General features: G+C 36.9%; 2 protein-coding genes across 6 annotated transcripts in view; one reads left to right on the top strand and one right to left on the bottom strand.

Annotated features, from left to right (window-relative positions):
- The window catches only part of LOC137406611 (arrestin red cell-like), a 29,589-nt gene extending 19,338 nt beyond the window's left edge, over positions 1–10,251 (bottom strand). For 2 of the 4 annotated variants that reach the window (XM_068093211.1, XM_068093214.1), the window contains exons 1-7: positions 10,031–10,142; positions 8,402–8,547; positions 8,028–8,058; positions 7,369–7,429; positions 7,006–7,148; positions 2,590–2,688; positions 30–89 (exon numbers count right to left, since the gene is read on the bottom strand). In XM_068093211.1, the coding sequence (XP_067949312.1) occupies positions 30–89; positions 2,590–2,688; positions 7,006–7,148; positions 7,369–7,429; positions 8,028–8,058; positions 8,402–8,454 (447 nt within the window). In that variant the 5' untranslated portion in view covers positions 8,455–8,547; positions 10,031–10,142. Of the gene's footprint in view, positions 1–29; positions 90–2,589; positions 2,689–7,005; positions 7,149–7,368; positions 7,430–8,027; positions 8,059–8,401; positions 8,548–9,692; positions 9,713–10,030; positions 10,143–10,231 lie in introns of those variants that run through there. The other 2 variants (XM_068093212.1, XM_068093213.1) reach the window with 2 other exon arrangements.
- Positions 10,252–10,699: 448 nt separating this feature from the next.
- The window catches only part of LOC137406610 (transmembrane and coiled-coil domain-containing protein 3-like), a 31,131-nt gene continuing 17,118 nt past the window's right edge, over positions 10,700–24,712 (top strand). For both annotated transcript variants that reach the window (XM_068093208.1, XM_068093209.1), the window contains exons 1-5: positions 10,700–10,793; positions 19,507–19,627; positions 20,799–20,934; positions 21,846–21,991; positions 24,096–24,209. In XM_068093208.1, coding sequence (XP_067949309.1) covers positions 19,514–19,627; positions 20,799–20,934; positions 21,846–21,991; positions 24,096–24,209 — 510 coding nt within the window. In that variant the 5' untranslated portion in view covers positions 10,700–10,793; positions 19,507–19,513. The remainder of the gene's footprint in view (positions 10,794–19,506; positions 19,628–20,798; positions 20,935–21,845; positions 21,992–24,095; positions 24,210–24,712) is intronic.

Here is a 24,712-nt window from a genome sequence, read left to right as displayed (position 1 = left end):
CGCTCTGGTAGCACAAAGAAGAAACTGACCTTGCCGGTATCTTCTGGGCCGGGCTGCAGTGTCACGGATGAGGGAGTATTTTCTGGTATCTACAAAGTAAACAAGGCTGTTTGCTATAAGGAATTCCATGAAACTTCAAGTACCACTGATACCTAATAACACAAGCTGAGACGAGACGTGACAATGAATTACATGTAGCTATAACACACCAGGAATAGGGTCAAGTAATGCCTGTGTAAGAAGCAGTGACGCTTGCTATACTAACACAAACGAGAAGACATGTGAAAGCTATTTTTATAGTGTAGGAGAACACACCTACACCTAGAGCTTGAGACAAAATACAAAATACGTCCGATCTCAGCCAAATCATAAAATTACAGAAACACAGATCGCGTCGTAACAAAACAGCTAATCAGGTGAGGATTTGAATGCAGACCTTATCAAACCCACCGATGATAGAAAAATACTTTCATACATATACATAATAAAATCAGAAGACAACTGGGTAGATGTAGAGCATCGCGATACGACGATTTAACTATTTGGTGACGAATTTTAAGCTGACCATTTGAAAATCGCTACCATGTAAAAAGATATCGCCAACCACCGAAATGATGTAATTGTGTTATGGCGATTCATCTCACGCATCTCACGCCTGATGAGTTTCAGAGTGAGCGATATTAAAACTAAAATGTAGTAAACTTGATTATAATCAAATTTTGCCAACAGTGTAGAAACCATGTTACAACAATGAAGATGGTTATAGACATGAATATTAATTTACAAATAGCAAAATTGTACAAATGACTGTTTGCTTTACGCGTGCAGGCAATATATCGCGAATCATCTATTTGCAATATCGAATCGTTTGGTGATTTATGTAAACCGTGAAGCTCTAGGTAGATGTTGTACTGATACATAAAAGAAACCGTCTCTGACATCATTGACTTTGTTTAGAGATAATGTCATGACATTTCACGAGAAGAGAATCTTAGGCAGCAGTTGGCGTCCTAAAGATACCCTTTAGTACAGACTAGCGAGCTATACCCCTTTTTCACTCTCTGTGCCACAGCAGCCAGTTCTATAAATCTATTCAGGCTAGGAAAGGATGAGACGCGAAACAGGCGCGAGAATGAGACATGAAACGTGTGTTTACGTGACAATAAAAGCAATGATCAACAGAAGATATTGAAAAATTATAACTTTGAACCAGCTTGGCTTTTGATGCCAACAACCATTATATCAGTGCTCTTTTTTAAGCTGTGTAGACAATACTGATCAAGCTTGGCCTTAGATCTTTTTTAAAAGACAAGTTGGCTGTCTAGACTAACGTTCCACGTTTAATTAGAGAGAGACACAAAGACATAACGGCTAATGCAAGCTGTGCGTTAGCTAATGGCCGTCGTCGAGAACTGACTAAACCGATTTACAGAAATTTGAGGCGACAGCATATATCGAGTGCAGTAATCGACACCTTTAAACAGCGTAATGTGAAAGCTTTGGCAAACAGTTGTGCAATTGTATATACATGACTATATAATACTGATTAGCCTGTCCTCAGTACGAGTACAAGGGCTAAGAAGAACAAGGCAATCAGCTCCGATAACCTTTGACAGCTGAGAGTAACTTAGATCAGTGAGCTAGCCAATTAAAGAACATAGAATTGTAATAGATGTTACCAGAAAGTATCTGTATTTTTCTAACATTTGCAATTGTTTTTGTTGTTTGAGATGTTCTGACTGCCAGGATGTTTCAAGACTAACATTGACAAAACTTGATCATGGTTAAAACACTCGGAAGAAAAATACACACAAAATGATGCCACTAGTCGCCATCGTTTCTATAGTTGATATCGGCTATTGCACTCAAGTTTCAGCATTACGATTCTCTATTTTGCTGGTCTCTTTGCAACTATAGACATCATAATCGCACTTTCGCCTGATCTAGTTGTTTTAACAGCAATCAAGTTTTTTAGATTTTAATCTTAAAACATCCTGGCGATCAGATCACTTCAAACATCAAAAACAATTCAGATTTATAGAAAAATACTGGTACTTTCTGATAAAATTTTGTGCAAGTCCATCTTTGAGATGCTTTCTGAAACCCAACACATACCTACTTGGGACATGAATGAAAAGATATTTATTGTTCACGATGGGTATGCGAACAAACCTTGGAGTTATCCTTCATTGGCCTCTTCAAAGATATGCAATCGACAGGGTTATTGCTCTATTACTTAGAAGACGATATCGTGTACCACCAAGTATCTCAAATAGCACAAAAACTCAAATACTTATACACATTATGAGAGATTCATAACGTCAATCCAAATGCCATATGCACCCCCTACACAAACATCCCCTCCGGGCAGAGATTCCGACAGCATTCTGTTTACATCCCAAACTAAAACCAGATCACTGATGAACATTGTGCACATAGATAGAGAATGTAAAAAAATTGACGTCTAAGATATAGCTAGTGTTTGACAGCGAACAATTCTGCAGTACCTAGATGAGGGGAGGAGAGAAACGCACCGATACAGTGCAGATACAAGTTGTATTTAATGTGAAGGTCAGTGAAAATACTTACATCAAATGAAAAAGGATGGGCATTCGCACCAAGTTTCTTTATCAGCCGGCTTTGCAAAGGCGTGAGCGGCTTCTCATTTTCTTCCAATGGGGGATATACCTACCAACAAAATCGGGTCTTGGAAATATGATGAAGCTGAGTGAAATTGTCCGAAGTCGAATAAGTTAGAGTGAGGTCTAGATATACAGGGTAAGGTCTGTTGAAATAGAGTAAGGTTTAAGGATGGTTCACACTATATCGCCGTTAGTGAGCGTTATCCTTTCGGCGTTAACAGTCGATCGTGTGAACCGAAGGCATCGACGAAGTTCGCGGACATGTTGGGATAGTTTGCAGCGGTGAAACTTTCCCGGTAATTCGCTGAGCACCGATGACCGCCGTTCAAATATGAACCATGTCGGCAATGGTAATTCTCGGTCCCGAATAGAGTGAGATATTCATATCCGTTTATGATAGTCGCTGCCAGACTAGTTTTTGATTCCAGCACGCGAAAACAAAGATGCTTCTTCGCAAAAATTTCAGAAGATAAATGAAAACGCTATGTCCCGGAGTATTTCCTGATGCAAACGCGATGGGTTTGCGATAGTGTGAACATGGACATATCATCGACGATCACCGAAGTATTGTGACAGCAACGCCGAAATACAGCGAGATAGTGTGAACCAGCCTTTAGCGAAACAGAGTGAAGGATAAAAACATTGGCTAAGACATTGCGCAACAAATTGATGTCTGACAATATTTTCTCAAAAGTGTCGCTAGGCTCATTTGAAACTAGCGACATTGATGAGGAGTGAGAGTAAGGCCCTATGATCTTAACATGTATCAAGAAAAGCAGTATCTAAACTCTAAGGAAATTATAACAATATAACAATTATCCTGTACACCATAGATATGCGAAAAAATCTCCTTGTGGACGTTAATTGTTATGCATTCAAATCTCAACATAACAATTTGATATGCTCAGATATTTGCTTCGTTTGTCAAATATTCTTATAAGAAAGAATAAATTTCATTTTCTTGAATTAGTTCTAGAGCCAAAAAAACACCAATAAATAATTCAAGTAACTTCGTAACTACGAAGGGACGATGTAAAACTGTGCATGGATAAAATTTAATCTAAAAACTTCAAATGTGTACAAGAATTAAATTAACCGAGTAGCTATCAGCAAAAACGTATTTATTGTTAGGACACATTAAAGACATACTAGTTGAAAATCTGACTGAGTAAAGTGTAGGGTTGGTAGCGAAGTGAGCCATGGAAATATGATGTGTAACTTAGTCTAAATATAGCCTAAACTAAATTAATATACTTTTTACTATTATGGCATTTCATTTTTGCTAGCTTTTTTAATTTTAGTTACAAAATTACATGTTTCAAGAGATTCTTCATATCATATGTTTAAGATTATTTCCTATGTCCATCCAAACATTAGCTCAAATTTTATTATTGCGCAGTCAACCCTGTTAAAACGGACTCCGTTGGTCCAGATATTGGATAAGACAGACCGATTTGGGCATGACAGTTGTAATCAAAGTGCAGTTGAATAATCAGCGCAATTGATGATTAGTTTAATGATTTTAATAAAAATTATTAAATGTACGAAACGCTTTTTCAATGAGGTCGTTTATATAAATCGCTCGCAAGAGTGTAATAAGTTTTTCAATGATATCGTTTGTGTGCTATTTGACTTTCATGATTGTCAAACATAATTTTATATGATTTATAAATATGTTAGAAAATCACAACATGAGTTTGAAAGGGCAACTTATTTAATATTCAGCAAAGCAAAACCATTGTAATCCTTTGCATAAACAGGAGGTTCTACCAATAATTTGCCGTTTCAGGACTTACCGAACCTTCGTTGCAATTTTTAAAAACTATTGTAATTTTGTTCCTCACAGGCTACATATTTTAAGGTATATACAGTACAATACAGTGTACAATATACAGTACAATTTATATAGACTTATATATAGCTACATCAGTTAAACCAGGAAATTGGCAGAACTGCACAATCAGCTAAACTGGACAATCAACTAAACCAGACAAGCAACTAAACCGGACAATTAATTAAACCGAACAATCAACTAAACCGGACAAGCAACTAAACCGGACAAGCAACTAAACTGAACAATCAACTAAACCGGACAATCAACTAAACCGGACTATCAACTAAACCGGACAATCAACTAAACCGGACAAGCAACTAACCCAGACAATTAATTAAACCGGACAATCAACTAAACCGGGCAATCAACTAAACCGGACAATCAACTAAACCGAACAATCAACTGAACCGGACAATCAACTAAACCGGACAAGCAACTAAACCGAACAATCAACTGAACCGGACAATCAACTAAACCGGACAATCAACTAAACCGGACAATCAACTAAACCGGACAATCAACTAAACCGGACAAGCAACTAAATCGGACAAGCAACTAAATCGGACAATCAACTAAACCGGACATGTAACTAAACCAGATTATCAACTAAACCAGGCTACCGACACCCCTATTAGTCCATTTTTTATGAGGGTCAATTGAATGTTGAAAAATATATACAGTCATACTCGGTGCCACTTCATACGAGAAACTTGAGATACGGGCCAGTTTTTAAGCAAGTTTTAGCATTAATATACCAGCCACTTTTGAGATACGAGCACGCGAGTCAGTGACCAAGTATGTCATAAGTGTCTTATGAGTACAGCATCATTCTGTATTTTTCAACTGCTCAAGTTGTACTTTTGCGACGTGTTTTTTGTGTGCGCGTTTATCAGTGCAGAAATGAATGAATTAAAAATATTGCGCGTAGACCGAAAGCCAACTGGTACAATGAAGGATAATGAAAAAAAGCGAATGATAACAATTAATATTAAAAGTGACATTATTGAAAAATATGAGAGCGTAAAAGAGGGCCGCATTTCTACTAAGGAGATAAGAAATATGTTAGAAAATTGGCAAGTTTTCAGAATTCATAAAAATAGACATTCGGACAAGTTGGTTAGTGGTCGTGCATTAGTCCTTTGTGACGACGACACCCGTGTTCGTTTTTTTTCGCAACATGTTGAAAGGGCGACAAAGGCAAACGACCTTAGATAGGTTCCTTTTAAAACGACCGCGTGATTGTGAGAGCGAAACAAAGGAAAAATTAGCTAAGCTGCGAGAAGAAATTTAAAACTATAAACATCAAAGATGTTTTAATTACGTAAGTTTAAGATAAGTTTGCTTTCAAGTCTGTACATCAGAATCCAAATTTATCAAAATCAAATGTTGTAATGGAGGATAACTTTTCTCTCCCCTCTTGGCAAATGTGCTAGCGTTAGCTGCTATTGTATGTACATGTATGTATTTAATTTTACATTTTAATTAATCACCCTTCCTTGCCTTTTTTTCATTTGTTGCTTTTTGAAAGCATGCGGTAAGTTAGGCCAATTACCAAAATGTTTTTTCTGTTACAATATCTTGTTTCAAGTGTTTTTGTTTGTGATTTTTACACTATGAAACCAATCAATATTTATTTAATTGTTCTATATATATATATAAAAAAATGGAACAACATGCGAGTAAATTGACATACGAGTTCAGACCCAGAATGCATTAAGCTGGCAAGTCGAGGTATGACTGTACGTAGAAGTGATCAGAAGCCAAGGTTTGAAGCCATTTAATATGAGAAAACAACCATATGAAGGACGCCAATCAACTCAGCTAAGGTAACCACTTACAAAGAACAACGAATTGTCTTGTCTCTCTTTATATATTCTATATCGACCTATGTCGGCTAGACTGCAATGCTAAAGTTTCCTACTTTTACCAGCAATCATTTACAAGTGCAAAATGACATCAGAGAGATTCTTGACCATCTCTACAGACGATAATTATAAACCATTGCCAGACAGGATAAGCCCTGATGAAGCAGCATAAGGACATCATTTCTAAATTACGCATGCTGCCAGAATACTTATGCTCTAAGCGTTTAGGCAATTATCCACAATCCCTATTTATAGTGAAACCAACAAGATTTTCAATTTGGAAGCCAATTAAATGGCTATCTCGAAGAGGATAATGCGCAGTAAACATGACAAAGTCTCATTGGCATTGAACTCTGACAGCCTTTTGAAAATGTGAGGAGACCTGTGAACAGTAGTAGTGGCTGCTGATCAATAAAGGCAGGCGAATAGGAAAAGCATGGAGCAAACGTAGCCTGGCGAAGCGAACAAACCAATTAAACTGTTTTATGGAAAGGTTTTGTAAACTAGAAAGGCAGTCTTGCAAGCTAGAAAGATGATGATGTTACGCATGCAAGAGGTGCTCATGATATACTCCAGCTTTATAGACAATTAGAGATTCCCAGAATAAGCCTTAACCGGTTTGCTGGAAATACGATATGCCAATGCTGGCCTACAACCATCTTACCTGAACTGTTGAAACAAAGAGATCTTTGCGGAAAGTCAAGCCAAGAACGTCCAAATCTTCCCTGCCATACCGGAATGCTGCCAGAATATTAGTAAATACCTTCCTGTCCTTGACATATTCAGGGTCAACCAAAACAACACCATCTGAAGGAAGAAAGATAATTTCAACTACTCAAACATAACATCGAATGAAACGACCCAAAAGAAACTAAGTTGGGTTTACTTTTTCTGCATAAAGAATATAATGCGCCGCTAAGATAATAAACAAAAATGTTACTAGAACAGCAGATGGTAAAATGAGGGAATAGTCGCTCAACCTAACAGCATATAATTCAGTAAATGGCTGGGGTAAGTACAAACTTACCGACTATGTCTGTGTTTGAACCAGAATCAACAAAATCTCTTTTACCTAAGTATGTTGTAATCTGTAACAAGCAAAAATAACTAAAGCCTTCCATATTCTCTATCAGTCCTAATAAAAATAACAACACGTCGACACATTCAAAATCAACAACTTAATTACTTCATTATAAATACTAAATTGGGTAATTCATTTCTAAGAATTTTTACACCAGAGATTATAGCGATGAATCCGAAGCTACTCAAATCGATATAAGTACAACTGATGCGTAGGAAATGCTTAAAACTGAATAACTTGCGTGGCATTTCTTGAGCATCATTCGCAAGTACCGTTTCCATCTTTCACAAGCATAAAACATCCGTTAAAGATTGTGAGTACATGTGAGTTAAAGATTGTGAGTACATGTGAGTTAAAGATTGTGAGTACATGTGAGTTAAAGATTGTGAGTACATGTGAGTTAAAGATTGTGAGTACATGTGAGCTAAAGATTGTGAGTACATGCGAGTTAAAGATTGTGAGTACATGTGAGCTAAAGATTTGTTGTTTATATCTTATGGATGACACAGCCTTGTGAATTAACCGCGTCAAGGAAACATAGTAACAGTGAAGAGAAATACGCAGGGTTGCGGAACAGATTGCATACAGTACATACAAAAACATACCTTTGAATTTGGGCTAGCTTTCTTGAAGACCCTACAACAAAAGATCACTGTAAAATTCTACCCAGAAATCTTGCAGCCAACCTATGAATATTTTTAATAGTAAATTCCACCTTTAAACCATTGCAAAAAATCAACATTTAAAAGAAGAAATCATTCTTGTAGCTCGTGCTCAATGGCATGGTTATTGGCAAGCAATTCAATCCAAATATATATACCTATGACTGAGAAGAGTAAAAAATCTGCTGAAAATTCGTTAAGTGTGAATGAAACTTTGAAATAATATATTCTACCTATTAATAGCAAACTATATGCCTTTCGCCTTGCGTTTAGCGATAGTATGAAAATGCTAAATAGAAATACTAAATTATAAGTACCGTGTTGAGCTTTGGGTGCTAGGTCTTGCTGTGCTTTCTCCATTGGCTGCCATTTTACGACATATATCTTCGTCGAAAAATTGTTGAGCGGTGTATGTCAGTAGAATGCTCTAAACTCAAAAATGCCCCGTTGTGTCACTCGAAATCTACATATAAAATATCATGGTTACAATCAAATTATTTATTTAATCAATTGTCTAGCTTAAAATAGACATTAAAACAGCCTAACGTTGGAAAGCCTAGCCTGTGGTTCAGCACTTAGACACAAATTTGATTCTTTCGAAGTCATTCAACTATCCAATCATGCCTAGCAGTTCTGCAGTAGACACCTTACATACCGTTCCCACTACCTGCCAGAGCATTGATTCACACGCCATGGCAGACACACAGGCATGCTCTAGCCAGAGGCATTCTGTATGCAACTATCTTATGCCCCTCGTTTGACAGGCAATAAATGTGTTAGGAAGGAATGCACTTAAACATCTCATAGCTCAATTAACAATCCATCAGCGTGAGCTGATGCCTATAAACTTCATTACAAGTGCTCCAAGCTATTTGTTACATGGCAATTACACCAGATAAAATATTTGCACCTACATCAACTAGAGAATTTATCAACTAGTTCTAACTAAACCTATGATATGGTAGTTATCAATCTGTAGAAAACAAATGCTGACACACACTTGCATTTTTTCTGTCTAGTTTATGTACGGCCTGAAGCTATGAGTAGTTGGCTGGGCATGCTGTAGAATGCCGGTTGTGTAGAATCTCAAAAGCCAATCCCGCAAAAAATTGTTATGCGTGACGTTCGTGAGCCTGTAGTTATAGTTATATAACACTATTATAGGCTATATAACTATGTATATAATTATATAAATATAACTATATAAATAACTATATACAATATACATATATAATGAACTGTTGTTTTAACATGTTGTAGCCATGACAACAAACTACATTTCTTCTGTCCAACAACAACTTCAAGTAAACTTTATGCAATAACAACCCTAAACAACTTATGGTAAATTCTGATTGCATAAAATTTACTAATTGATCATTTGCCATGCGCTTTTAAAAGATGTGTAACGTGACACTGAACATCGCTGAAAATGAAAATGCCTAAATCAAAAACTTGCAGACAGTACAATTGCAGACGAAATGTTTAAATTTTTGGGAACAATAGTAATGTGTGAATGCCAGCAGAAAAACTTGCAATACATTATTAATATGTTACTCCACGAATATAGGAGACACAGAAAGTAAAACATATGAACAACATAAGTCATACCTCGACTAGGATGCCAATGGTCTACTCGGCCAGTCCCAAAATCCGTGAATTGAACACACATTAAATATTGACAGAAACAATCCTGCTTGCACCAAATGCAATATACAAGATAAGCTTCGCGTATGTAATATGTAGGACGGCCAATAGTATAAAATGAATCAAAAAGACGTTTTATAACCCAATAAGACGCATACACACATACAGATTGCTAGCGCAACTTTTGGATAAACAAAAAATGAAACCTTCATACACCGTATAAAACTATATCCATGCGTTGCAACGAATAAAAGTTACAACACCCAGAGGCTACTTGCACTCCAACCTTACTAAACAGATACCTGAGCAAAATGACGCGGTCGCTACTGAATTCTGGTCATAATGAATAGTTGGATCAATAGCAGTCAAAGAATAATATGTATGGTATTGACACTATCTAACATTAGCATAATATGTCATATACATAGATATCTAGTACGTAGTTACTTTCCATCGTGCAAAGTGGGTAAATACATATGTAACCAAAACATAATTTTATATACATTTTCTGGATTCTCTTTACGCAAGAAAACTCTTTGACCAATCAACGGATATTCAAGCGTCACGTGGTTCCTGTTTAGAAAACCAATAGGAAAAGCGATGTAGATCTTCAGACAGAGCAGTGTGAAATTGATACAAAACCTATTCTAAATTGCTCTGGCTTTGCTATATTACGTAACTTTTTATTTATGGAGATATGCAAAATGGTGAAAACAACTAATTTTTCTAGTAAAACTTAAAATAAGTAATATATACTTTTAATTTTATGCTTACACATTAGTTCACTTTTAAAATGTTTCAACGTCTGTGCATTATGATGGTTACTGTAAGACGCTAAGGCTAACGCTATATTATTACTAACCTATCTTTTATCTTTTTTAACTTGTTCTAAACTAGCCTTTTAATTTATCACCGTAAATTCGGGCTCTACTAGCTAGCGTTCGGCGGTCATGATCTCTTCGTTCAAAATTCGAGTTTCTGACCACGTTTAATTGTGACAAAATTTATTGAACGGCTTCGCAAAGACGTCTTTGGACGGTCGCTTAAGATTCCCTCTGCTTCGTGGTAAAGAATCTAAATGTTGTTACATTGCTCTATCATTTATGGTAGTCTGAAAAAACACAGCGTACGCAAAAATTTTAAATTTGCACGCTCCCATATTGGTAATTTATGTCTCGCAAACTTTGGTGCAAATAATATTTTATGTGCCTTGAAAAGTTTACAATTTTTACGCTGTTAGAGCTGATTTAACAGAGTATTTTTGACAGGGCACAGATTCAGCTGAAACCAACTACCATGGGTTTCAGTTAAGCTCCCGTTCAGTTTTCTACGCGCTGTAACAATGTGCTTTAAATGCCATGTATTTTAACAGATGCTTAATACCAACTTAAAATGCTTGGCCAGTTGGCGCTGTACACGAGTGGTAATGCAGCTATGGTTTGTTGTTTATGTTATATTCGTTGAATGCGACCCTAATCATAAGCTACTACTGAATGTCATAAGTACTGAAAGTAGTTTTAGATTAGTAAGTAGAAACCGGAAAAATGCTTTATTACCCATAGTTCTCTCGTTATCTGCAGCCTGGAATGCGGCAATACACATAAACAATATCAAGAACAATATTGATGTCTATGCATAATCGATACGAAATAAGGCTAACTCACACTAAGTAAATAATGCAACATCTCCCTATCAGTTATATACTCGGCTCAAACTTAAGATTCTAAACATACAACATTAGTAATAAAATATATCGATGCCATCAATACAAGTAGCGCAAACCAAGAAAACCAAAGATTTATCAGAAACTTAAACAAAGAACCCTGAGCCAACTGAAACATTTAGCATCTTACATCATACCCAATATTTAACATGCTGAGTCACAACTTAACAGTTATCATAAAAGGTACATAACATAGTGAACAGTGTGTGTAAAAGCGTTACATTGTATCATACAACCATTTGGTTGTATATACTCAAAACGGCATAGTTCACTGGTAATCAATTAGATATCTAGGCGGTTCCGATTGATGACCAGAACGTGTAACAGTACAAGGCTCAGCATTAGATAAGGGTATAATAGCAGATCGGTTACGTGTTAAAACTCGACCGTTGTAACACTGCACAGACACTGACCTCATACAGTCATTGGTAGGGTTTTGTACTACACCCTCATTTCTATTGACTATTGTCACGAATTTGAACTACACTGCCCCTTTCAAGAGGTCTCAATGGTCTCACTTTAGTGTTGTTATGATTGTCCTTCATGTGTAACTTAAAAGCATCATTGCTAGCCTTGAAGGCATCATGGTCAGGCAGTGAAGGTTTCAGAGTATCTGGATGAGTAACAACTGTCGTACGTAGTTTTCTCCCCATTAGCAGCTCAGCTGGAGAGTAATGTCCTTGTTGTGGAGAAGATCTATAATCTAACATAGCCAAATAAGGGTCATCCTCTTTCTTTAACATACGCTTTATAGTTTGTATAGCTTGTTAAGCGGCTCCGTTAGCTCTAGGGTAATGAGGACTACTAGTCACATGAGTAAAACCATAGTTCTTAGCAAACAGAGCAAAGTCTGTAGACGAATATTGAGGGCCATTATCAGAGATAAGGCACTCGGGAACACCGTGTCTGGAGAACATGCTCTTTATATGTGATATGACACTTTTTGAGGAACTATCATTTCTTAGCAAAGCTATCTCAAGAAACCTTGAGTAGTAGTCCACTAACATCAAATACACCTGGCCTTCATAATGAAAGAGATCAGAACCTAACACCTGCCAAGGTTTTTCAGGTGTAGCTTTAGGCCTAAGAGGTTCGATAGGCTTAGCGGCCTCTTCTCTACAGTTCAGACATTGATTTATCATAGTCTCAATAGCTTTTGACATGTTTGGCCACCATACACAGTTTCTGGCTCTAGACTGACTTTTGGTGATACCGAGATGACCTTGATGCCAGTCTGCTAGCACATCCAACCTTTGCACAAAGGGTATAACAATGCGTGTTCCAAACATTAGGAATCCTTTGTTGATGCTTAAAAAGGCTTGTTGATCAAAGTAAGGCTTTAGAACTGTGTTAACAGAAGAAAGATAGGATGGCCAGCCTTCTTCTACATATGATATGACCTTATACAACACCTCATCATTTCGCTGTCTTTTATGCATGGCTTTTAAACTTCGATCTAATCGATTGTGATGAACTATTTCAGCACTGTAGTGTTCTATCTCTTCAACTCTAGATGTGTCTAATAAATCTGGTTTAGCGTAGGTATGTCCCGACAAAGCATCCACAGATATGTTATGCTTTCCATTGATATTAGTAATTACATAGTCATACCTCTTAAGTCTAAGCTTGAAATCCTGAATGCGTGCGGGGAATCTATCTAAGAACTTATCTCCAAATAGCGAAATGAAAGGCTTGTGATCCGTTTCAATGGTTACCCGTTTCATGCCCAGAATATACTTAGAGAATTTCTCCATAGCCCAGCAAACTGAGAGCTTTTTTCTTTATAGCAGCATACCAGTGCTTAGTTTCACTAAGAGATCGGCTGGCCGTAGCAATTAGCCTTCATGTTCCATCCTCTTGAATCTGACTGAGTGTTGCCCGCACCCAACGATTAGAGGCATCCATTGTCACAAAAGTCTGCCTTGTAGAGGTATATGTAGCAAGCAACGGTGGTTCTTTAAACAGGTCTTTCACAGTTTTAAAAGCCATGGTTTGACTATCTCCCCAATACTATCCTCCTTTTGCGATGTCTGCATGAAGAAGATCTCTTAGGGGTTTACTTATTTTAGCTAACTTATTAGAAAGTTTTGCGAACTGATTTGCTAGACTTAGAAAACTTTTAACCTCTGTAACTGTTTTGGGGGTGGGAAAGTCCATGATTCCTTGGAGCCTGGGACCAGCATGAATTCTTGTTTTATCAATTATATGACCAAGAAATTGAACCTGTGGCACTCCAAACTGACACTTGGACTTATTAAGTGTCATGCCAGATTCTAAAATCCGCCCAAGCACTTTTTGTAATCTATTGTCATGTTCCTTTTTGTCTTTCCCAAAGACCAGCACATAATCCATGTGTATAATTATACCCTCAATCCCAGATAATATTCTGTTCATCTCTGCTTGAAATATTTCTGGGGAACTGTTCAGGCCTTGAGGAAGTCGTAAATAATGAAACCTGCCTTTGTGTGTAAGAAATGTGGTAAGCTTAGTAGACTCATTGGGCAAAAGGATTTACCAAAATCCGCTGTTCGCATCGATTTTGAGAACACTGCCTTATTCCAAATTAGCTAAGCTATCTTTTACTACAGACATAGGATGTACTTCCCAAAGTATGTGTTTTTTCAAAGTCAGTAAATATTCTCACCGACTCTTGATTAGGCTTAGGTACTACGACCATTGGTGCTACTCAGGGAGTAGGTTCTTCTATAGGGGCTGCAACTTTATCAACCAACATTTTATTTAATGCTTCATCAGCTCTAGCTCTGAGGGGAAAGGCGATAGGTCGAGGGACATGAATGGCTAAAAGAGTAGAATTGGACTTTAAGCAGATACTATGCTCTCGGTCTACCTTTCCCAGTCCACGAAACCGATGGCTATATACTTCCACAGATCCAATATCACACCGACTATTGTCTACAAATACTAGCTTTAGACTTTCACAAGCTTTTCTACTTAGTAATGGAGCTTTTCTACTTAGTGTGGGTCAGCGTCTTGCTAGCGTGAGAAATTGGTCTTTCACTGCCATCTATGTATCGGTGAAAGAGTACCACTCCTAGCCCAACGTCTGATGCATCACAAGAAATCCCGATATCTAGAGAAAGGTCAAAATGTACCAATTCCGTGTTGTTGCATAGCATTTCTTTCAGCTTCAAATATGCAGTCTGCTGTTCTGTATTCCAGTGCCATTGCTCTCCTTTCTTGAGTAACTTCTGGAGAGGTACTGTAATTGTAGATAGATCTGGTAGAAATTTGTGGTAAAACTGAATCGATCCCAGGAAAAATTTGAGAGTAGCCACATCGGTAGGTGCTGGCATCTTCTTTAAAGCTTTTACTCCAGCTTCTTTGGCTATTTTCTGGTTAAAAAGTTGATTTCTCTGGTATTCCACAGTTTCTTGTGTAAATGTGCATTTCTCCAGTCTACATCGTAGTCCTCTGTCTTGGAAGTCTTTGTAGAATTCTGCGAAGGTCTCTCAGGTGATCTTCAGCTGTGTCTCCGCTTACTAGAATGTCATCAAGATAAACAACAACTCCTGAAAGATCCTGAGTTAGTTGTTCCATGATTTGTTGAAAGTATCCTGGGGCAGAGCTAATCCCAAATGGTAATCTCTTCTGTAGTAGAACTTCTCTGTGGGTGCTGAAAGCTAATCTTTTTTGACTTTCAGGTGTCAAAGTAATCTGATTATACGCATCAGTCAAGTTTAGTGAAACCATGTCCTCCTCCCAGTTTTTTCATCAGATCTTCTGGTAGTGGAATAGGTTGTCTGTGTTTCTCCAATTGATGATTCACTGTTACAAAGTAGTCTCCACATACTCAAAGTTTTCTTTTGGTTTGTCCAGGCAGCAGTGCTTTTCTAATTGGTACCACTGGTGTCCCATAAGAGTTGAATTGAACTGTTTCCCATATTCCTCTTGCAATTCCGGCATCATAGGCTTGAGCTAGATCCTCTTGAAGGTACTGGTCTGGCTTTGCAGAATATGAGTTGTGCATCTTCTTTGAAGCGGATATCCAATTCAAAATCCTTCAAGAAAAGATCAGGAAACTCCCAAGTAAGTCTTTCACATGCTGCTCGTAAATTTTCATAGGATTTTATTTGCTTAATCTCCTGCAATTGATATTGGTTGATTAATCCATCAACTGAGATTTCAAGTTGTCGAATACCATTTCTTCCTAGAAGGTTGAGACTTGGTATTTTGCTTACGACAAAATGTAATTGCGTCATGTTGATGTGAATCTAGCTTTGTTTTGACGAGACAGACTCCTAGTATGTCGATCTTGTCTTTTGTTGCCGACTCCTAATGAACTTCTGAAGTTTTGAGTGTAGGGCTCCCCATTTTCCTCCAGTTGTCCAAGGATATGAAGTTGTCTCCCGCTCCAGTGTCCACTTCCAAGGTCATTGTGTGACCTTGTAAATCAAGGTTGACATGTAGCTGTGGATTAGTGTTGACAGTTTTGACGGCCTTCACTAGGTTCAAAGGCTTACCACCTTTCTGCTTTTCATGGCAGACGACTTCTAGAAGTCATGTAAGTTTACAGTAATTGCAGGTAGAATTCTTATATCTGCATTCGGTAGATTTGTGGTTAGATTTCCACACCAGTAGCATTTCTGTTGATCTGCAGATGTTGACGGTTGAAGTTGTCGTCTTGTTTACCACCTTGACAGGATATCCTGCACCATAGACTGTTTCCTTTGCCACTGCTGCTGCTTCCTCCATTTCCATAGCAATTTCGATAGCTCTGGCAAAAGTAAGGTCTTCATCTTTTAATTTGAATAGTGCGTCAAGTATTGCTTCATTCCCGACTGAGCAGATGAATCTTGTAGGTAAAGCTTCCATCTTGTGCATTGGTAATACTTGCAAAGTCACAAGTTGTAGCATCATGTCTTATTCTTGATGCTAACTCTTGAGTTGTCTTTCCTGGATTTCTTTTCATATTGCTCCAGCAACGATTCTTTCTCTAACAATGAAAGTTCTAGGGTTATTATTGAGTCATCATGTAGTTTTCAATATCTTCCATTGTCAGTTTGTTGACTTCTTTCTTTGGAGTTCTGTTGATCTGACCAATCAGTTAATTGTTTGTAAATGACTTTTGATTGATTGGTTAGAAATATCTGTGGAACTCGGTCTTCAGTAATAGAATTGGCTCCTATGAATGTCCTGCAGCGCAGTAAATAGTCTGTCCACAGCTCTGTATTTAGGTCAAAAGCAGTAAAATTAGGAGTAGTTCCTCCTGCTTTTATTTCGGTCTTCTGCGTTAACAGTTCGATCAGCTGTCTATATTCTTCTTTCTGCTGCTCCAACTGCTCTCCCTGCTGCTGTCTCTGCTGCTGTCTCTGCTGTTTCATCTGCTCTCTTTGCTGCTCCAACTCTTTCTTTGCTGCTCCAACTGCTTTCTTTGCTGCCGTCTCTGCTGTTCCATCTGCTCCTTTTGTTGTTTCATTTGTTTTCTTTGAAGAGCCATCTGTTGAGTCAGCAGTTGAATCAGTTGCTCGGTTTGAGTAGACATTGTAGGGAAAATCTAGAGTAGAGCTGAAGTGTAGAGTGTCCAGCTGAAGAGTGTCTTTGTCGCCAATTCCATCCTTGTTGCCAATATATGTTGTGTTCTCACTGTAATGTTCTTTATTCCAGTACTGACTTTACAATGAAATTGTAAGAGACATCCCAAGTATATATATGTATAGAGGGCTATTATAGCAAAAGTATTATCCTGGAATTATACATTAAGCAAGTAAAAGTAATCTGTAATTATTCCATAAATAACCAGCTATGTATTATACTATAATGACATAGCCAACTTCATTTGCAACGTAATTCACTGGTTGGTTGTCCATTGTAATGTCCCAACAATTACCCATAATTCTCTTGTTATCTGCAGCATAGAATGCGGCAATACACATAAACAATATCAAAAACAATATTGATGTCTATGCATAATTGATACGAAGTAAGGCTAACTCGCACTAAGTAAATAATGTTTAAGTATATAAGTATAATATAAGTTTAGAGCAACTCGTGTGCTGTCTGAAGTTAGTTTCTGCCTGTGTTACCGAACTTCAAAAACTTGTGCTGCTACAGCTTCGAGCCATCACCTTATGTAACAGTTTTTGAAAGCAAATAAATACTTCATCAATTGTAGCACAACATGTAGTCGGGGCAATCTAAATACAACATTGAACATATATATCCTTCATGTACTGTCAAAGATGCAGGTGAACATTTAGTGACTAATGTTAGCCATGCAATTTGTTTGCATGCACAGGGTAGATTTAGATTGGTTTCTTCTTAAAACCAATTAAGCCCCAATTTTGCAAGAATATTCTGTCTGCTAGGCATTCTTAGCTTATCATGTCTTTAAAGGGCATGCGTTGTATGGAGTGTCTTGTAATCCAGTTTTTGCAGTCTGCTGCTCAACTAGGGTGTATTACTCCTTTCAGTTTTCCTTCACAATGTATCACTTTCGCTTACTAGTTCTGCAAGCTGCCAAGTCCAGAGCCAACCGTCTGTTCATCATATTGATCTATCGGTCTTTCATATCTAAGGCACTGTATAGAGCAGCCACTTGTGTGGCGCTAACTTTGTTCACGGATTATAGTTCACCAATAGACCATGCACCCATACATGGATTACTATCAATATATGGTGTTGCTCTAGCGATTACCTGATTTTGTCTCATCTGCCACTCAAGTGAGCTTTCACTTAAAAAAGGGTGCTGATTTTCATTGGTAGGGATTTAGTGAATGTATGTTTAAGCAAATTCTATGGTTAACTTAATTTATTAAGTGGATTTGCTTGAAATAATCATGTAAACAGAGGGCTGTTGAGTAACTGTTGTTTTCTCTGATTAATTTTTTAGCATAAGGAGTAGGTATCATGTCAAAGCACTTGAACATTGCGTACTGTACTCACAAACACCCAGCTTATTTAGCTTATGGGATTTTACATACTGTAAATTGACGGGTTTTTCATTGATGCTCTACCTTCATGGTTGCTTGCTTGAACTTTTACCGCTTTATCCAGTTCTCAATGCTAGTTTTATTTAAATCATCTGGTATTTTCTTTTTTTTATTGGTTTCTCAACAATGTGGCTAGTGCTTCTATGCTATATACTGTATAGTGTACAATCTCACCTACTTTAACTAAATATTTTTTCAATTTGCATTTATTATCCATTTTACATGTCGGCGGCTACATTTTATGTGACAGGTGTTTCACACAAATCTTTTATATGCATTTGTTGAGCCTTTGTCATTTACGATAGTTTTGTGGTGGAATCAATACATACCTTTTAAAGACTACTTAAACCACGTGATTTCTAAATGACATTGCAATCTATATGTCTATTTTAACTCAGGAGTTCTTGTTTCAGAACTAGCTTCACATCGTTATTGTAAGGTTCTACTTGTCTCTGTTGAATTTCCTAATTTGATAGTGCACTTCACAATCCAGACACCCTGTATGAGTCACTGCTTCTGCCCAGAATGAATGTTAGTTGATCTGTTGATCTTGGGTAATCTGTAGGTTTTGTGTGGTCTGTCTGACTTGCTATAGTGTTATAAATTTTATTAGGTTTGCTTGAAGTTATTTTTTTGTCAGCCTTTCAGCCAACAACATTTAGCTTTTTCAGCTCTTTTTTTCAATGCTGATACTTTCTTTTATTTGCATATAGTTTCATGATTACTCCAATATCATATACATATATAATCAAGAATTTACCAGAAGGAGAATCACTTACTATTTAGCAACTTTATTTTACACAAGAATTGAAAAACAAATGTGTCTTTGCTTGTTTTTTAATTATTATTTATTGCAATGTCTTTAAAGATTTTTGCATCTTGCTCAAAGTAATTTTTGAGAAAAAGGCTCGTTATCTATGGTTTTACTTCATAGTGACTTATCTTGTTCGAGTTGTTCTTTATAATTGAGTACTGAAACATTTATCAATTTGTCTGTTCTATGCAGCTGCACACTATGCCATACTGGCTGGGAATAAAAGTTTTGCTCGTGCCTGTTTCCAATCTTTATTCATTTACCAAGTACTTTCGTTGTCTCTTCATTTAGCGGAGAGATGAGAAACCATTTAATCTACCCGCTAATCATAATTCTCATCCTTCATCTAGTTGGCTGCAAAAAAAGTAACAAGCATACTCCAATCAAAACGCCCGCTAAGGCACCGCACAAGGTGAGCAAATTGTTTCAAGTTTTGCCGATTTATCTTAAGCCACCCATTGGTCTGTGTGACAAAAAAACACTTATTCAAAGAACATCTTAAGATAATAATGATGATAGTTGACAGGTTTTTATAGTGATGACCCAATGTGATTTTATCTAATAAAAAAGATGTCTCTATGGTAAATCAGTTATGATTTGTTTTCAGCAGAGTAAAAAGTTCAGTCGTTACTAGCATCAGCATTTATTATGGAAAAATTAATTAATTTTGATTAATTAATCTTCATTAAAAATGAAGATGTCTGTGGATTGAGTGGTAGAAGAAATGGTGAGTTTCGGTTTGATGGGTCAAATTGAGTTGGTTGAGAAAATAAATGGCACCTTTAAACAGACGGTAAAAAGTGGTGAGGAAGAGAAATGAAAGCTTTGAGTTTACCAGGAAAAAATTGCACCTCTCAGCTTGATGTGAAACTGAGCAGTGAATTTTAGTTGGATTAAAAATGTGATGGTTACTTTTAACTTGCAAAAGGAGAGGTAGCGTTTTAAGTTTTGTGGAAAAAGCAGCGCTAACTTTTAAGTGACTGAACAGAGCGATGGTGCATTTGAATTTGATATGATGATAGAGGAAGTCCTTAAGTGGAGTGGGAGGAGAGATGCTGCCTTTGACTTCAGTTAGAAGGGTGATGGCAATTTGGTGTATTGTAGGAAGGCATATGGTAGCTTTGAGTTTAGAAGGCAGGAGTGTGACATTGAGTTAGTTGGATAAAGTGTAAAGAAAGATAGTCTTTTGGAGTTGGGTAAAATGAGTTATGTGGGAAACATGGTGGGTACATTGGATAAGGGATAGGGATATTGGAAAGGGAATGTGGCAAGGGTTAGCTGGAAAAAGAGAGTTACTTTGAATGACTGGTAAAAGAGGATGGTGACAGCACATAAATAATGTGGGGCAAATGATAGTGGTGTTGCGTGGGTATAATCAATACCAAACTACCAGATTAAAGGCATGCTATTTATTCATCATCCCTGATAAACGCAATCCTAATTTTCATTGAGACAACATCTAGAAATCATTTACTCTGAAAGGTAACTTCAATATACCATTTTTGAGTATGCCTTCATTTCCTTCATAAAGCTGTAAAAACAACCAATGAAGCGCTTTCCGTGACAGGCTGTTTTTGTTGTAGGAAGTTCAGTTCACCATCCCGCCTTACCATGGCGGTACAAACTTGGAGAATGTTTGTCAAAAACTGAAAAATGTAGCCAAAAGGAAAGAAATAGTTGCTAGCAAACTAAAAGCTGCTGTAGAGAAGCTATCCAAGAGTGAGTAATGCGTCGCAAAATTCCACGTGCAGTCTCGTTGTACACATTTTTTTTGTATCACCCTATTTGTCAGTAGTAATTGCGCAGTGAGTCACCCTGATTGTAAAATTGCACTAATCTAGATGTCTAATGTTTCATATACTAATATGTATACTTTATGTTCATGTTGTTTTGGTCTTCCCTGGCAGAGAGATTGACGAGTGCTAATTTTTTTATAATCAGGTAGCTTTTTAATTTTACGAAAAATTTGCTTGTTTGGGTGAGGAAGGGCATTCAAACAGCGTCGTCATTAGAGCCATGCGAGCCATGAGATTTGTCTGTAGCCTTAGAATCTTCCCTGGGATTCAGTAAACTTGACTAAGAAGCCTGTTATAGGATTTTATTTAAAGCAAAGGCTATCGACAACAGCTGGCTTTGCTGGCAAACTATAGAAAAAGTTAGAAACGCGTACGCTCTAAAAATGTCACTCTTATGCGGCTTTGATTTGCGAAACTTTTACGATTTCCCGAGTGTCGTCGAACTAGTTAAGCTTTCAGGTTGTGTTATTAATAGCTAACCGTGTGAAACAAATCACTGAGGCTCACACATATGTGTATCAGTCAATACTCTTAAACAAGAGAGTTCGCTGTATCCTGAAGAGCTATTAATGTTTTTTGTATATATGAATCTGTTATATAAATCGTTAGGTTTCTGGACTGGAATAAATTAAATGAATTAAAATGTATTCTTATGGCAATATTTGCTCCAACATACAACAGGGATGACATACAGAGCAACTATCGAAAAAAGTTAACTTTATATGTAAAGACGACTACATTTTTAGTTTTCAAACATTTAGTGGAAATTTACTTCATTTTATTGTTTTCATAACTCCTTGGTATCACTATTGTATGCCGAAAGCTTTACTGTAGATCAGGAAAAAGATGGGGAGAGCTCCGAGCCTGCTGACAGTCAGAGAATTATCCTTAACATATTCTCTAAGCAGCTCAACTACAATGAGCAGATCATCTATCAAACTATTGATTGGTTAACGCAAAGCTTGGCCGGCCAGTTCAAGGTCAGTGTGCGCGTGAAAACTAGGGAGGCTAATTTTAAAATTAATGTGTGGATGAACTCTGATATCATCAGGAAACTAGTATAGTAGGGTTATGCGCTCTTAGTCTTCCCATATGATGTCTTCACTAAGATGTGCTGACACTTTGTGTAAAACATTATTCACAGATTTGCAGGATGTTTACCAGCCGTCATACAGTGATGTGCAAAATAAACTGGACTCCTTTGTTGGTCAACTAAAATTCTCATTTACAAAATTGTTACTCGTTGCGGATTTAGTCAATAACCATAAATTATATATTAAATTAGTTCTCTTTTTTTTGATTTCAAATAGGTAAACCAAACAGCCGTAAAATTATGTTTTCGAATAATTATGTAGGCTAAATTCTAAACACACCATTTGTTTAATGGTTGAAGGTAGCAATCTGTACAGATATGATTACACCACATACATTTTTATTTGCTTATTTCAGGTCATATACAGTTTATTTTTTAAATAATTTGCATATGAGTGTACAGCGGCATATAATGAGTATATGATAGTACACAGTGGTATACTTATGCACAGCACTGTATATAAGTTACCCATAAGCCTCTTCAGCAACTAAGGTTTGATAACTCATGACTGCATGGTTGAAGGCTAGTCTGAAATGAGCCTGACATGCTTGTATCGCCTTTTTGATAACGAGTACATAACTATTCTGGAGAGTTCACCTCAGCTTTTCTGCACCAGATTCTCTAGTGTATTGTAGACCCATGAAGGCGTCACCAAGTTTTGCTGCTATCTGTGCTCTTTATTTGAGCTGTTTTGTAAAGAGCATTTTGAAAGTGCAATTTGGGCCATTCATTCTGACTGAGAATCCAAAACTTCAATTTGTGTATCATCAGGGTCCGATTAAAACCAAATGGTTTAAATCATTTTTAAAAAATCATGTTTGATGATATTTTTGATTTTTTCCTTGTCAAAGGCTGAGATTTATCCTAAATATCATGTTTGATTTATCTTCTTCAGAACTTTCCCATCTCACTGAATATGAACTGCACAACCTGGTCAAAATTAAAATAAAAACAATTTTTAATAAATTAAAGTTATGCAAAGTTGTTTTGTTATGTTGCTAATGTTTTCATGTGGCACACTTCAAAAAAATAATTATTATATTAGCGGTTATGTAAAAAAGCTAGTAATTGATGTTTTCAAAAAATCCGATTTAAATAAAAAAAATCCAACTTTTTAAAAAAATGATTGGATTGTCAGCCAATCAGAAATTAGCCAAAAAATTATTCGAATTGAAATTTTCGTTTTTTCACTTTTTGCAGTACAATATCTAATCAAAATACTACAACAGCTAGTTTAGTTTTATTTCATTATGGCCCATTTATTAGTTGCGCTTTTTAATGTTGTCAAAAAGAGGAATTTTTCTTACAACGAGATTTAAATAAAATGGCTCGTCAAGGTTGTTTGATTGCTTTGAATATAGTTATATACGTTAGTTACAATGTTAGTTATACATTGTATCACACTAATTAGTTGCAATTAATCAGTAAGAATAGTTTTTTGTCTCGTCACCTTATAGAGAAACTTGAAGCGCAGGCTCGGTAGTGAGCCTGCGCTTCAAGGAAAAACGAGTTATGCCATGTATCTCTTTCCTCATTTTCCTCATGAGGAAAGAGATACACGGCATAACTTACTCTAACTCAGATTGGAGAAACTTGCAACTAATTTAATTTCTATATTTTATTATTTTTATGGTTTTTTCTTTTTTATTTTCTATCAGCTTTACTTTTCCTTAGGAAATTTCAATGTTTGAAAAACTTGAAACATATTTTAAAAATTAATTTGATTTCGAGTGAAACATCTTTCCTGAGATTTGACTCTCTTGTCATGATAGTACTTGATCCAATCCATATCAGCTTGTAAAACTTACAGCTCTTATTATAACTACATGGCAATGTGACTGTTCCGCTCTGCTACATTTGTCCTTGGTTTAGTATGATGACTTATGTACAGTATACAGCCTCAAGAAACACTTTCTTTAATCTCTCTTCGCTCTGAATATAGTATAATTACTCTCTTTTATACAACGGAAATAAATCATTCGTTTTGGCAGGATTATAGGAACATGAAGGTGAGCATAGAGACACGGTTGAAAGCTCTTCGAGATGCAACATTTCAGGAGGAGCAGTGCTACCACCAGCTCCTTCTTGCTGAGAAGGACATCAATGTAGGTGGTTTATGTTTACCAGAACTTTCATGTATATGTTATTGATCGCTCGCATTTAACACAGCTTAGTGGTCATACAATGCTCTTCTGCTTGCAAATGCATTGGGTAGAAGACGTTCACTTGGTAGACAGACTTCGCATAGCAGAATACCTACCGTATTTTTCGGACTATTAGCCGTTACTTTTTTCAGATGTTTTAAGCCATGTGGCTTATTTAGAGGCTGTGGCTATTCTGTGTTTTTTTTCACCGCTAGGGCGCACTAACTGGAATCTCCAGTTAGCGCTCCTTTAGCGGTGAAAGAAAAACAAAACAGTGCCTAACGGTACTGCTTCGTTGGGTACTGCGTTAAAAAGCAGCGGTTAATACGGAACAGTACCCAACCGAAGAGGCAAACTCGGTAGCAGGTTGGTCCTCTATGGTTGAGTCGGTGGCCGACCTGGTTGGCCTACCGGGTGATGGACAGTCAAGCGAACCACAGCCAACTTCTGTCTTTCCTCTTGTC

The sequence above is a fragment of the Watersipora subatra genome, chromosome 10, assembly GCF_963576615.1.
Source record: "Watersipora subatra chromosome 10, tzWatSuba1.1, whole genome shotgun sequence".
In the NCBI taxonomy this organism is placed as follows: Eukaryota; Metazoa; Bryozoa; class Gymnolaemata; order Cheilostomatida; family Watersiporidae; genus Watersipora; species Watersipora subatra.
The sequence above is the reverse complement of the archived record's forward strand: the minus strand, read 5'-3'. Positions and strand labels throughout refer to the sequence as shown.